At 37.6% G+C, this 15350-nt stretch overlaps 1 protein-coding gene across 1 annotated transcript; it reads right to left on the bottom strand.

The window, feature by feature from the left end:
- Positions 1 to 222: 222 nt before the first annotated feature.
- Positions 223 to 1155, bottom strand: LOC114104570 (olfactory receptor 10J1-like). Its single transcript, XM_027950753.1, has one exon. The coding sequence runs from the start codon at positions 1153 to 1155 to the stop codon at positions 223 to 225; it is 933 nt and encodes a 310-aa protein (XP_027806554.1).
- Between the last annotated feature and the right edge of the window lie 14195 nt (positions 1156 to 15350).

A 15350-nucleotide genomic window follows, 5' to 3' on the forward strand; every position in this document is an offset into this window, starting at 1 on the left:
CTATCTGAGAACAGATTTGCCCAGTGACCTGTGCTTTTATAATGTTAACAAAGAAGTTGAGGAAGTGAGAATTATTAGAAGGTAATTCTCAGCTTCACTTTCACCCGGTCACTGATGGGATGTTTGAGACTTCACTAATCACAGGAAACCCTGGCTCTGTAGCAGTACCTATAAGACTCCCTCTGGAAAACATCCCTGATTATATGGAAAGGGATGATCATCTCAGGAAAGGGATTTCCTGCCCACCACCCTGCGCAGAGCATCCTGGACTTCTTTGTTTCGCAGACTGTACACAACTGGGTTTAGTAAAGGGGTGATGACAGTGTAGGTCACCGACACCAGCTGGTCCTGATCCCTGGTGTTCTCTGACTTGGGCTTGAAGTAAGCGATGGAGGCACAGCCGTAGTGGACGATGACCACCGTCAGGTGCGAGGCACACGTGGCGAAGGCCTTCTTCCGGCCCTCAGCCGAGGCCATCTTGAGAATGGTGGAAATAATGAGAACGTAGGAGACGAACAGGAAGGTGGCAGGGGCTGTGATGGCCAGAAGGCTGATGATTAAGGTCAGTATATCGTTGATGACTGGGGTAGCACAGGCCAGGTCCAAGACAGGCCGGACATCACAGAAGAAATGCTCAATCAGTGAGCTGCAGAAGGGCAGTCTGAAAATGGCCACCGTCTGAACCAGGGAAAGCAAGAAGCCTGTGGTGCAGACCGAAGATGCCAGCGTGGCACAGACCCTCCAGTGCATGATGATGGGGTAGCGAAGTGGGTTGCAGATGGCCACGTAGCGATCGTACCCCATGACTGCCAGCAGCAGACAGTTGGTGATGGCAAAACCAAGGAAGAAGAAGAGCTGAGCTGCACAGCCCTCCAGAGAGATGGACTGGTTCGGGCCCACCAGGCTGGAAAGCATGCGTGGGATGATGACCAGGGAGTAGAAGGTCTCCGAAGTGGAGAGGACACTTAAGAAGAAGTACATGGGGGTGTGGAGGTGGTGGTCCATACGGATAATGGTCACAATGATGACATTGCCAGCCAGAGTCAGCATGTAGAGGGCAAAAAAGACCACGAAGAGGGTGAGCTGGTGTTCTTGGAAACTGGAAAAACCTTGGAAAAGAAACTCTTTTACCTCTGTGCGGTTGGCTCTCCTCATTGAGGATATCAGGTCTGAAACATAAAGAGAAAGTCAGTACCAGTTGTTAACATCAGAGGCTGCCCTGACCTGAAGTGCATGCACAGAGCAAAGATGCAATATCAGCAAATACCCATTTCAAACCTGGATGGATCACTGGGAGTGATGGCACCTGCCTGTAATCCCAGCGGCTTGGGAGGCTGAGACAGGAGGATCGCAAGTTCAAAGCCAGCCTCAGCAAAAAGCAAGATGCTAAGCGACTCAGAGATCCTGTCTCTAGATAAAATACAAAAAGGGCTGGGGTAGTGGCTCAGTGGTCAAGTGCCCCTGAGTTCAATCCCCAGTAACCCCCTCCTCAAAACAAAACAAAACTGGAGGGATCAAGTTCCTTCCTCAGGAACATGGCAGACCAGACTCTTGGACTGGAAATAAAGATACACAAAATTTGAGCAACATTATTTAAAAGTTAGATATACAACATTCTTTTCAAGTCCACCTGGGTCTTTTAAAAACATGATCACTTATGGCCCATGATGTTGGTCTGAATAATTTCTTAAAACTAGATACTCTTAAAAGGTAACCACCTCCTTAGACCATAATGTGATTAAGTTAGAAATGTCAAAACACATGGTAACTTGGGAAGGTGTAAATGTTTGGTAACCTATTGTCAAAAGAGGGACTTAAATTGATAATCGGTAAATATCTCAAACTAATAAAAGATCACATACCAAATCATACACAATGCATCTTGAACATTATTACAGGTAAATTTGTAGTTTAAAATGCTTGCTTGTTGGAAAAGACAAGGCTTAAAATTAATAAGTTGAGCATCCATCCTAGATGTTATTAAAACAAGACCACAAAGAAAGTAGAAGAAAAAATAATAATGAGAAAAACAGATGTTAATTAGTGTAAACAACGATAAAATAGAAATTGGAAAAGAAACTCTTTTACCTCTGTGCGGTTACCTACAAAAGGTAAAAATTTATGAACTTAAGTTTAACTACAAGCGAAATTGACCAAAAAAAAAAAAAAAAAAAAAACCCAGAAGCTATAAACTATATTATGAGTTAATAAAAGGATAAAATCACAGAAATGTTAGAAAAAAAGATGAAAAATACTGTTATAAACAACTTTATCTCAATATAATTTTTTGTAATGAAATAGACATATTTATAGAAAAATATTCCCTACCAATATTTAATCAAGAATTAGAAAACCTGAAAATCCCTTTAAGTATTTAAAGAAATAAAAGACTGTTGTTTAAAACTAGAAATAAACCTCTGGGCCAAGACAATTTTACCAAAATTGTTATGAAACATTCAAGAGTAAACTAATTCCAATATTACACAAACTATTTTAGGTAAAAGAAAAATTATTCTCCACTTCATTTTATGAAGCTAGAATTATCTTGATATCAAACTTTGACCAATCCCATTCACAAATAACAGATGTTAAATTCTTGAACAAAATATTTTCGAATCAAATCTAGCAATGTATAAAACAGGCACAAGTCAGGTTTTATTTCAGAATGGAAGATTGTTTAAAATTAAAACAGCCCAGTTATATATTTATTCAAATAAACCATTTAAAGAAAAAAAGCCATATGATTATTTCAAAAGCTGTTCAAAAAAGCTTTTTAAAAATTCAATGTCTACTTTAAGAAGAACGGTTGGAAAATGGAGAATAAAAGATTCTCTTTAAGCTCATAAAGCTGGTATACAGCAATTCTACAGCTAACATCATACTGAATGGTAAGATATTGAAGGATTCTGTTTAAGATTAAGGACAAGATAAAGGTGAATGCTTCATCCACTTCACTTCAATCTTGTATTGAATATTCTAGCCAGCCCAGTATGGCAAGAGACAGAAAAAATATATATATAAGAAAAGAGAAGGAAAAAAAAATAAAACTGACATTCTTTAAAGATAGTATTCATAGAAAATTCAAAAGAAACTATTGGTAAATTATCAGAATTATTAAGAGTTTAGCAACCCTTTAGCACAAAACTTATACATAAAAATCCATTGCATGTATGTACTTCAACAAACATAGCAAATTAAAGGAATTATCACTTGTAATAGCTTCAAAATACAGAGTTGCCATTAAGAAATCATAATGAAGATCACTAAAAAAGACTGAAATAAATTATTATGTTTCTGAATTTGAAGATAATAGTTTGAAGATTTCAGTGAATCCAAAATTGATCTGTGATTCAATGCACTTCGATCAGAATCCCAAATGGGTTGTTTTTTGATTATTTGTTTGTTGGATTGATGGTGCTAAAATTTAGGTGGAGGTTCTATGTTTCAGGAATGCCGAAACCCTCTTTAAAAGAAGAGAAACAAAAGGAGAGAATTTGCCTTTCAAATGCCATTACTTATTATAAGGCTACATTAAAAGGCTACAGTGATTCAGAAAGTGTGGTATCAGCATAGGAAGAAGCAATCACAGCACTGAAAGAAAATAGAGTTCTGGAAAATAATGAATATATATTGCTTATGAAGTGGGGTGGAGAATAGGTTCGATTCTCTCTCTCTCTCTCTCTCTCTCTCTCTCTCTCTCTCTCTCTCTCTCTCTCCTTTGAGGCTATCCTCAATACTATCTTTCCTTCTCTATGTCCTTCTCATCTTGGTTATGTTGGATTCATTTTTTGATAGCCCTTGTCATATTCAATTAAAATTATTTGTTAGCTGACTTTGTTTGTTTGATGGTAGAGCTCACACTCACAGTGCTGCATCCCCAGAGCCCAGCCCAATTTTTGCCTGTTAGCCTTTTGATAAGTGGGTGTTAAAGGAATCCATGAATGAGGTCCTTCTAGTCTAAAGGAGGAGACCCATACCTCTGCCAGATACCCTCAGAAACACTTGGGCACACAGATACCAGGACAAAGAACTTAAGTGAGAATCTAGACTTCAAAGATGCCAGGCAGTGAGAAGTAGAGGATGTGGTTTCTTTTTTTAGGGACATTGCGGGCATATGGAGCATATGAAGCACCCAAGGAAAAGAGAGGAAAACTGTCATACAGATAAGCAGGAAAGGATAAAATCTACAGAGCTCCTTAAGTTGCAGAGGCTGAGAGGCTGCTAGGGAAAACAGACATAAAAGGACAGTCCAGGAAAAGATGTATAGATGAACTCAATGTCCTCATGCCATTATCATTAAGAAGGGATATACGTGACTTATCTTGAGTTCGTTTCTAATCCTCCATCTGAGTCTTAGTATAACAGCTCCTTTTCCAGGAAAGACAATAGAATGTTATGTGAATTTTTTTTTTTTTTGCAAATAACAGCTTCCTTTATTCTTCAAAGTAACAATTCATATACCACTCAAAATAACTATGGTGGAAACGTGAAGAAACAATTTCATAAAGGATTAAAGAGTAGTCTAATATCACACATATAGTTCATGACAGATCTAACTTAGAAAACCACTTATCTTGACCCTAAACCTGAGTCCTTTTCATTGAAAAATCTCAATACTGGAAGAAGAAATTCTTTCTATTTCAGCTGAGGTCCTCATCGATGTAACACCAATACAAGGAGGTGAATAAAGGCTGGAATTTAGGAAGACATTAAAAAAACAGAAGAGTTCATCTGGTGGAAAGGAAGGGTGGGGCTCAGGAAAGAATGGTGGTTTCTCTGTTTGTTTGCTTGCTTGCTTTTTGTGTGTGTCTGTGTGTGAGGAAGTTATGATCCTGATGCTCTATGTTACATTTCTGAAAAAAAGGTCAGGACAAGTCACCTAGCTAGGCTTATAAAATAGATAAGATAAAGTCAAAATAGCCTATAGACATCAAAAACTGATGGAACCCCGTGAAGTTAGCCCTAAGACTCAAAAGGCTGAGGTTTTTAGAAAACAAAATGCAGATACTAACATTTGGTTAAAGTATACTATATTCTATCCTCTTTAGACAGGCTACATAATTTAAAGTTAAGTAATTGCTCTGCAAGGAAATAAAATACTCCTATTTTATGGATGGAGAACTTGAGACTCAGTAGGATAGGCTACCTGTCAGATTCACATTTCTATTAATTGGCAAGACCAGATGTGAAAGAGGTCTCTCTGACTACAAATCCTATGTATGCCTATTGAATCGAAATCCTACTGAATGAATATTCAGGCAAGGTGTTCAACTTAGAGGAGGAAAGAATAGCTGTATGAGCAATGCCCAGTTCTCAGCCTTGTTGACTCAAAAGATCCCAGGGATATCAGGAGTGGATGACAGTTCTGGGATTATCAAGTCTGCCCTATTTACTGTCTTCCCCAAAACTTACAGCAGATCCTTCCTTTGTTTAAAAAGGAAAATGTGAGAATGTTATATTCTGCATTTTACTTTACAGGCATGAGATCTCAATCAGCCATTGTGCAAGGTGCAGGGAAAGTATGAAACTCGAATGTCGAGAATACCCTTAGAAAACCAGAAAGGGAAAAGGAAGAAAAATCAGAAAATTTTCAAGTAGCTCTCCTCCCCTTTGTTTCTACCGACAACCACTTACTTCTTGCGAACTTGGCAAAGGAAGTAAGAGAAATTCTCTTAGGAGCTGGTGCATCTGAACTTGAAAAGATAAAAAGAAGAACTGAGATGGACTCTCTCCAAGAGGCCCATGTGGGAGAAATTGAAAACCTCAAGCCTAGACGTTCAGCATTTCCTGAGTGTCAGAGGAAGCTCATAGTGGCTGATTCAAGGCTAGAACTTAGACTCTTCTGGCCTCAGCGTCTTCCTGCAGTGTTGAAACCCCGGGAAACCCTACATCCAGGCACTCTGTCTATTTACTCCCCAAAGAGGAGCAGATCCACTCTCTCTAGGACACCAAGGACCTCCCCTCAAGCATCAGTCCCAGGCACAGGAGTCACCAGAGAGTTTGAGGCTCTACCCTAGGGGCCTCATTAGAAATCTGGGCAATTAATAGAACAAAACTCTTTGCCTTTGGTGACTGATTTGTAGAAATATGTTTTGTTAAAAATCCAGAAGAAAAAAAGAATCCAGAAGAAACACACTAAATAAAAAATCACTTTCTATTTTTCTATGTCTGAGAATCAGTCCTTCATTTATTGAATCAACAAATGTTAAAGAACATCTTCTCATGTGCCAGGCAGTATGCTGAGTGTTGGGGATACAATCATGATGAATTCAGCCATGGTGTTTGCTCTCACAGATTGGAGAGGAGAGACACATACAGAGCTGTCGCTGATCCATTGTATCTTCATGCAAATTTGAAAAGGGAGCCTCTTCTGGATAGATTCAGCCCATGTACATGCCGCTTGCTAAACAGACAATGCATTTATGTAAAATGGCTTACCCTTCTATAACCAGATGGAGCTCTGTACCAAGATTTATGGCTTGTCAAGTAGGCTCTGGGCTGAATTTTGTTGACTATGCTCTCCTTGATTAGGTGTCCTTGTGCAGTGCACAGCCTACTCCACCAGGTATATTTCAAACAAATAATCTCACAAATACATTATTACAAGTGAAAATGAACACTACAAGGAAAAAGGCAGGGTGGTATGAGAGCATATAACAGAAGAAAAGTTTGTCTATCAGTCTTTAAATATTTTTCTAAAGAATGATGTTTGAGCTGGAATGTTTAAGATAAATGTGGGTCAGCCAGGTATAGTTAGGAAAGAAAATTGGAGGTGGAGAATAAAACAGGAGTGAAAGACTTAATGAACTACTGGTAACAACCCATTCCAAAAAGTGGAAGAAAGCCAAATTGTGCACAGAGAATTTGAGGGAGAGATCATGTTAGAAGGTGAAAAGAAACGAGGACTTTGTACAACTTCTAGCTTATTGTGAGGCTGATGTGGAGCCAACAAAGCTTTTAAGGAGGTGAATAGCTTGATCAGATGTGCATTTCAAAAGGTCTAATTGAACTGTGGAAAATGAATTGGAGGAGAGCAAGTTTGGAAGCAAAAAAAATCCAATTAAGGGGTTACATTATGTTCCTGGTGGAAACATAATGGGAGCTGGAACTAGGATAGTAGATGCGGAGACAACTTCGGCTTGTTGGAACATAAAAACAATTCGTGATAGGCATCTTAGTGTACCTATCACGTCAAGAGACCTGTCCTTACTAGGATCATCAGTGACTCAAAAGTCAATCCTCAGAAAATGTTTATCTAAAGAAAAAAAGGCTGGCTTTTTGCAGAAACCTGAAGGTTTTCTGCATCATGATCTTATTGCAGCTTTTTGAATGCTGACTCAATTCAAGATAACAGAGAGTCATCATAGCTTTTCACTTTGTGGGCCAACTAGAGCCCTTGAATAAAGGAGTCACCATACCTCCACGAGAACAGACCCTTGAACATGCCACAAACATATATTATACATGATATAATGATTTTATATCGATCATTATAAAAAGGAACTCTGAGTACACTCTACCATTAAGTCAACTGGATCTACTGGTTCATAAGCCTTTAATGGTGGAGATGTACTCAGAGGGACTTTACCATGGATCTCCTGGTTCATAAGCCTCTAATGGTAGAGGTGTTTACATGTATTCTGTATTAACTTCAGAGCCTTCTTTTGTTCTTGGTCTTGGTTGGAACTGACCATATCACAGGTTACTCTGGAAATGGGCTGAAGTAGCCGATGTGTGTCTATCTCAAACAATACATTTGGAAATTGGGAAATAAACCAAGATGTGTTTGGGAATCCCCAGGCCCACTCTAACCTAAAATCAGGTCAAAATTCCATTTTTTATTTGACCTTTATGATCCTTCATTGTGAGCTGCGTTTGGTATCCATACATAAGTATCACTAATAATCCCAATGTGTGTGTGTGTGTGTGTGTGTGTATCCTTTATAATCAGTCACCCTCATGAATGGATGCAGATTCCTTCAGGGAAGATTATTAAAAAATTACAATACTTATAAAACATCTTTACCTCAGTGTCAAGGAAGGCATCCTCAAGGGGATATGGCTATTCAAGGAAGTCTAACTGCCTTTAGTGTGGGAATTGGGTGAGGGGTCATAATTCTTTATTATGATAACTCAAGTTAGGATTATGTTTAACATCCTAGAAATTGTTAAAACATATTAATATTATTATAAATATCTATTTTCCTTCCTGTTTTAGTCTTAAGAATACCATGATCGATTAAAAACCACCAAAGACCTCTGCAAACAAATAATTCTAATTATCACTGCTAGCCATTTCATTAATCACACCTACTCTTGACATCTGAAAGATATATGATGCCATTTGGTTCTTGGTTCACTGGAATCTCATTCTCCCTATTGAAATCAGGGAGCCATTCAATGCAACATCTCACATATTCAACCACAATCTGTAGGGAACAGTCACTATTAACTTTACCACTGTTGAGTCCACATTTCAGTTAATCAACTAAGCAAACTATAAGAGCTACTCTAATCTCCTTGAGCAGATACATTGAAATTGGAAGCTCTGGTTAAGTACACACATCAGTTCATGCTGCCCATCTGAACATTATGCCCAACAAAGTCAGAATCAATTACTATGCACATGGTCTGGGTCCCTAATGCTATGTATTGGGGATATTTTGGGATCTGATTCTAATTGTGGATTAGGAGGCAATGAGAGAGGGTGGAGCAGACATAACTTCTAGTAATGACAACAACAAGAAGTTAACAGCTTCCTTTTGCAAAAGAAAAACAACAGTAAAATTGAATTAGATTATCCTAAGCAGCTATTTAAGATACTGGAAGTTGACCGCAGGCAAATAACAAACTAAGAAACATTTATGCTCAAAAATTAGCTACAGCTTCAGGTTAGAAGCAAGAGTCTGCAGCCATCTCGTGTGGGGAAGTTCCCATCGTCCTCTTCATCCCCACAGTTCAGCGGGTAGGACCTTTAGTTCTAACTGCTTGGTGTTGGCTGTACAAAAATACAGTTCTACTCTCCCAGGGGTCAGTCTATATTTGGGGTGGATGTGGACTGAAAACTGACAGATTTGTTAGCTCAGTGTGACCAACATATTTAGGGATAAATGAGGGGAAAACCGCAGCTCTGCTAACTGATGTATGGTCTTGTTCTGGGCAAGGAGAAAATAAGTCATAAATTTAACTGGAAGATCCTGGAAAATAAGAGAGCCATCGATGGGCTGAAGTCACCCATCCTTGGATGCAGAGAAACAGTGAGTACACGAAGGAGACCTGTAATATGACTGCTAAAGGTGACAGCAAACTGAGACCTGAGAAATGGCTGGGACTTTGAATGCCATGACCTGCCACCTTCAAAAGAGGATGGCGAGTTTCAGGCTCTAGGTGTTTGGGCACAATCTCTGCCCAGACCATTGGCTAACTGCTAAACTAGGGAAAAGCCCTGGGAAGCCAGGCTAAAGAATGTCCATGACATCATTATCAACAACAATAATAATCTGAGAACACATAAGCATTCACATACAGCAGTTTCTGCTTTTAAGTTGAAGAAACTAAAAACAACAACAACAACATTCAAGAATATATAACAAAATCCAGAGTTGCTGCAGAATATTCCAGTTTTTAACCAAATACTTCATGTAAAGAAACAGAAAATTGTGCCCAAAGTGCAGGGGAAAAAGCAATCAGTAGAAATCTGGTTCTGAATGGGCCCTTATATTGGATTTAGCAAACCAAGAAATGAAAATACATTTTATAAATATGTTCATAGAGTTAAGGAAAACTATGTTCAATGTATGTTTATATAAAACCTTAATTTGTATCCATTACTGTATATAAATTTATGTATATTTATATCATGTAAATATATACTTATATATTTGATATATTAACACTATATATATTGTATATATTGATATACTTACATCATATATTAGATATCTTTATATTATATAGTCATATGGATATATAAATATTACTTATTTATATTATGTGCAAATATAATCACTGTATATTTTAATTCTATAAGTATTTTTATCTATAGAGTATTAGTTATATTCATGTGTAGTATTAATTTATACTTCCTTATGATGTTCTTTTATGTTACTCTTAATATATTTTTATTTCTATTTCCACTAAGCATACATTTTCCTTCTACTTAACAATATCCTATTCATGTTTCTCTTAATTCATGTCTGCTGGTGATACATTCTCTCTCTCTCTTTCTCTCTCTCTCTCTCTCTCTCTCTCTCTCACACACACACACACACACACACACACACTCACACACACACACACAAAGCCATTCTTACTCTGTTTTCCTTCTTAAAGATCATTTTCCCTGAGCATAGAACTCTAGTATGGCAGTTATTTCCTTTAAGCTCTTTGAAGATGTCATTCCATTGATTGCTGTTCTCCATGATTGCTATTAAAAGACAAACTAATGACCTTATTTTTATTCCATGGAAATAATGTATCTTTTTCCTCTATCTTTACTTTTAAGACATTTTTTATCTTTTTTTTTTGCTGTTTTCCTAGAGATGTGTACATGCATTGTGTGTGTGTGTGTGTGTGTGTATTTATCTGGCTTGTAATTCAGAGTGATTATTAAATCTATCTATATCTTGGTTGAAATTCAAAAATTTCAGACTTGTAAATGCATGGCTATAATTTGTTCACACATTACTTCTGAACATGCTAACTCTCCTATCAATCTGGTACTCTAATTACACATGTGCTTGCATCTTTCCACAGGGGTTCTATATGCTTCTGGTGCTCTTTTATACATATCACATTATGCTTCAATCTGGATAGTTTCCACCCACATGTCTTCTAATTCAGCAAATTTTATTCCAATGGTTTCTAATGTGTTATTAAAATATTCTATTAAATTCATAAGTTCTAGTTATTATACTTTTTACTTCTGGTGTTAATTTTATTTAATGTTTTAAAATTCTCTGCATTTATTCCAGATCTTCCACATCTATTTTCTCAACATAATAATGATTACAGTAGTTTTCTGATGGTGCATAACAAATACTATGAGATCAGGAGCTTAAAGCAACATGTATTTATCATCTCACAATTTTCTGGGCAGGTGTCTGGGTGTGGCTTAACTGGGTCCTCTGCTCAGATTCTCACATACCTGTAATAAAATTGTCAGAGGAGTGTGTTCCTTCCTGCAGCTTGGCACCCACTTCCAAACTTACATCGTTGTTGAGAGAATTGAGTTCCCTGTGATTTCAGGACTGAGTTTGTTTCCTTTTTCTTGCTGGCAACCATAATTGCTCTCAGTTACTAGAAGTTGCTTACATTTTTTTTTTTTTTGCACAAGCCTCTTAAGGCTTCTTCTTAAGGCGACTTCTTCAAAGGCAGTGAGGAGGTATCTTGAATCCCTCTTACTACATAATAATACAACTTAGCTTCAGTTGCTGAGCTGGACTTGTGTAACATAATGTAAGAGGTGTGATGATCCATCTTCTGTTGGATAGAGGTAAGTCACAGTTCTGGCCACACTCAAGGGAAGGGAACAATATATAGCTGTGGGTCATCTTAGGAAGAATCTGCTACAATTACAATCACCTTAGTTGTATCTTATAAATTCATTATGTTTTATGAGTCTATTTCTATTTAGTGTTTTAAAAAAAATCATTTCTTGATTTTTTTTAACCCTTTGGTCTTTTCTCTTGTATGCCTAGTGCATAATTATTGCATCTTGAAAACTATATCAGGAGTCCTTAACTGTTTCTGAAAATAAGCAGAAAATCAATAATTTAGATTTTTTTAGATCATCTCTAGATCATCTCTGTTATAATTATTAAATCTTGTCATAGTAGTATGAAAGCAGCCATGTATAATTTATAAGTGAAGAAATGGGGTTATGTTTCAAAAGAAAGTTTGAGATTTGGAACCAAAATTTTTGAATTTCATAAAATTTTTACATGTCACAAAATGCTATCTTCTTTTGATTTGCTTTTAATCATTTAAAAACATTTAAAAATGTAAAAGCCATTCTACAGCTTTCAGGCTGTACAGAGACAGGTGGTGGGCTCACGAGCTGATGGGCTGTAGGTTGCGTATCCCTGTTCTAAATAAAAAAAAAAAATCATAAAGACAAATTGAGGCCCTAGATTATATTGTCTTCCTCAGTGAAGATTTTATTTTACTTCCTGGCAGGTAGTTAGATTAGGGACAAGATCATATTTATCTAACTAGAGACTAAACTAATTTGAAGTGAGTTTCAGTCTCTGTGAGGATTAATTTATTTCTAATTTATCTCTTTGAGTAGGATGTATCCCTAAGCATATGGAGAATGCTAGCTGATCTGCTCAGTTTGTTAGTTCTTTTGACCAAAAAACTACAAAGAACAAATTATACTTCCTCAAGGAAAACACAAAGCAATGAATATCAGCCTAACATTTCTGGATACTCCCTCTGGAATCTGGGCCTCTCAACTACTTCCTGCCTTTGTAGACAAATTCACTTCTTGTAGGCACTATAGTACCATTGTAGGAATGGAGGAGAACTAATTCCCTTCTTTGGTTTTATAGTATGAAGAGTAGCAGGATGGAAAGAACTCTGGTAAGGACTTGCTTAATTTCTCATACAGCCTTGGTTTGTTAGTTTGTAAAATGGAGAGACACATATATATCTAGTTCACCGCGTTATTGGGAGATGACATCATGTGACACAAAATCTAGCAAATCCTCCTCCTCCTTCTCACTACCACCACCAAATTATCATAGCATCACTCCCAAAAGAATTTTAAAAAGGCACAGATAAAAAAAGTTTCCATCTAAACACTCATGAAGTTAGCAGCAAATATGAAATTAAATCCAGGGAAAATCATGTCACTGGTCGGATTTTGTTGTTGTTTGTATTTTTTACCATTTACCAAGGCACCGTCACAGTTTGCTACCATTAGCAGGACAACCGTTGAACACCATTTCAAGCTGCTTTCAATCTCACCGATACAGCACAACTTGTGCAGATGAGGGTCCTGCGTTTCATCCTGTTTTCCCATTCTTCATCTCACTGTCCCATGGAAAATAACATAACATCTGTTGTACCTGTTTTGTCTTCTGAAAAACAAGTGTAATTATACTGCCTCAAGTTTATTGTTGGGATAAAATGAATGAGTATATGTATGTACATTCCACATACTTTGTACCTACCATATAATAATATGGTAGCTTTGTACCTACCATATAATAATATGGAATATGTATAGCAATTATTGTTTAGAATGACCAGCTGTAGGCACACTGAGAGAACAGCAGATGAATGACAGAGTCTACCCAGATGTGCCATAACTGAGTTAGGAAAACAGGAAGATCAATACTAATAAATGATTAAAAAGCGTGATGATTGAGTCCAACTTTTACATACATCGAGACTCAGGACAGATTGCAATTTGTTTGAGCTATAGGTAATGAGGTGGATTTTGTTTATGGAGGATGGCCTACCAAGGCTGAGGTCCGGAGACAAACTGAGCTCAAGGCTCCAAAATAAATGTAAGGTATTTATTTAGAAATCAAAGAAAAATGAGAAATATCAGTTTAAAAGTATAAAAACTCATACAACAGAATTTAGAGAGGAGAACTGATGAATCTACCCAGAGACTTTAAACTGACTTCCAGTGTCAAAGCACCTGGAGGTCAGCCCTTTATGGATCCAGCAGCAGGAAATCATGCTTAAACCCACTGGGCAATTGCCACTCCTCTTGTCTCAATATGAAGAGTCCTTCCATAAGACCTTAAGCCCCCCTCCCTTGGCACAGGAGCAGTGGGCAGAAAACATGACCTGGGTCCTAACAGGACCATCTTAGAGCGAAGATGAGCCTGTTCACCCCACAGATTGTTCTTAATAGCTTAGCCAATTCCGTTCTCCTAAGTGGTGTTCTCAGGATTGGGAAATGAGCTGCCTTGGTAATGAGGTCTCCTGGCTCTCTGCTGTTTGGATTGAGGTTTCTGCCATTGAATCACTTGGGAGTAGTAACTGCTTTTTGGAGAGAGAGACCCAGCATTTGGAACAGAAGATCAGTACCTTATTAAGAACCCCCAATCAGAGCTACTGCTTTGTGACCCAAAGACAAGCTTCTTTCCGTGGGTGGGGCTATGAAAATCTGGAGGAACTGAATGTGACATTTTCTGTCCTTCACGTTCGTCTCAGACACAGGAAGACTAAGATGACTTCATTTCCTTCCTCTCTTAAACAGTTGTTTTTAGTTGTGACATTTTGGGTGGTGCCTAGAGATTGGCCAGCAAAAGGGGGAATTTTTCTAAAACCATAGCTCTGCTCAGTAAGGCTAGTAAGGAAAAAACTATTCCGTAAAACAGCATAACTCCACAAAGTGTTCTAAAGCTATGTAAGGACTGAGTTTTAAATAGTTTTATGAAGGACACTGACAAAAATTTTGGCAACATTTTATCACCCTAGTAAAAATCTGCATAATCCATTATTTCAAGCAGTCATATTTCCGGAATGGTAGATGTAACTCAGACATGAGCACAACTCTCTACAAGACCCCAAAAGCAGGCTCCCTGGTGAGTATCACTTCCTTATGTACCAGGATGGGGAATGTTTACTAAAGTATAAACTCAGTTGTCACAGAGCAGTGACAATTTATAGAAGGAAAACATGATGTCTCCTGGGGAAGAGTTTGGAAATGTGGTGAATAGTGTAATGTAGAGAAGAGGAACATGAAACACTTGAAAGGCCTTAAATTGGGTCTTACACTAAAAATTGTTCAAGAGTCTAAGCCCCATGAGACCAAGCACCATCTTGGCAGTCTTTCTTTTCTTACAACTAGCACAGTACTTTGTGACTATGGAACACATTGACGCGCTGGAAGAAATGATTTTGATTAGTAAAATCAAGCCAAATATTGGTTTAAGCAAATAAAAACTACATAGAAAGTTCTGTGTATTTTTTTTTAAATGTTTTTGGTGGAGCGGGGGAGTTCTTTGTTTGCAGTCCTAGGGATTGACCAAGGGTATTCTTCCACTGAATTAGATTCCCAGTCCTTTTTATTTTTAATTTGAGACAGGTTCTCACTAACTTCCTGAAGACTGACCTTGAACTTGCCATCTTTCTGCCTCAGTCTCCCAAGTCACTAAGATTACAGGTATGTACCACTGTGCTCACTGCACAGTGGATTTTAAACATTCAGAAAAACAACAGGATAAGTTTTATTCTCTGGGGAAAAATAATAAACAGTATATTCATTGAGGATTGGGTCAAGGATCAGCCTTGTGTCACTTTTATTTGAAAGATAGGAAAGGCAATAAAATCGCCAAAATCAAAGATAGTATCTGAAAGGTGTGATTTCTGTCCATTTGTATATTCCC

The sequence above is a fragment of the Marmota flaviventris genome, chromosome 10 (assembly GCF_047511675.1).
Source record: "Marmota flaviventris isolate mMarFla1 chromosome 10, mMarFla1.hap1, whole genome shotgun sequence".
In the NCBI taxonomy this organism is placed as follows: domain Eukaryota; kingdom Metazoa; phylum Chordata; class Mammalia; order Rodentia; family Sciuridae; genus Marmota; species Marmota flaviventris.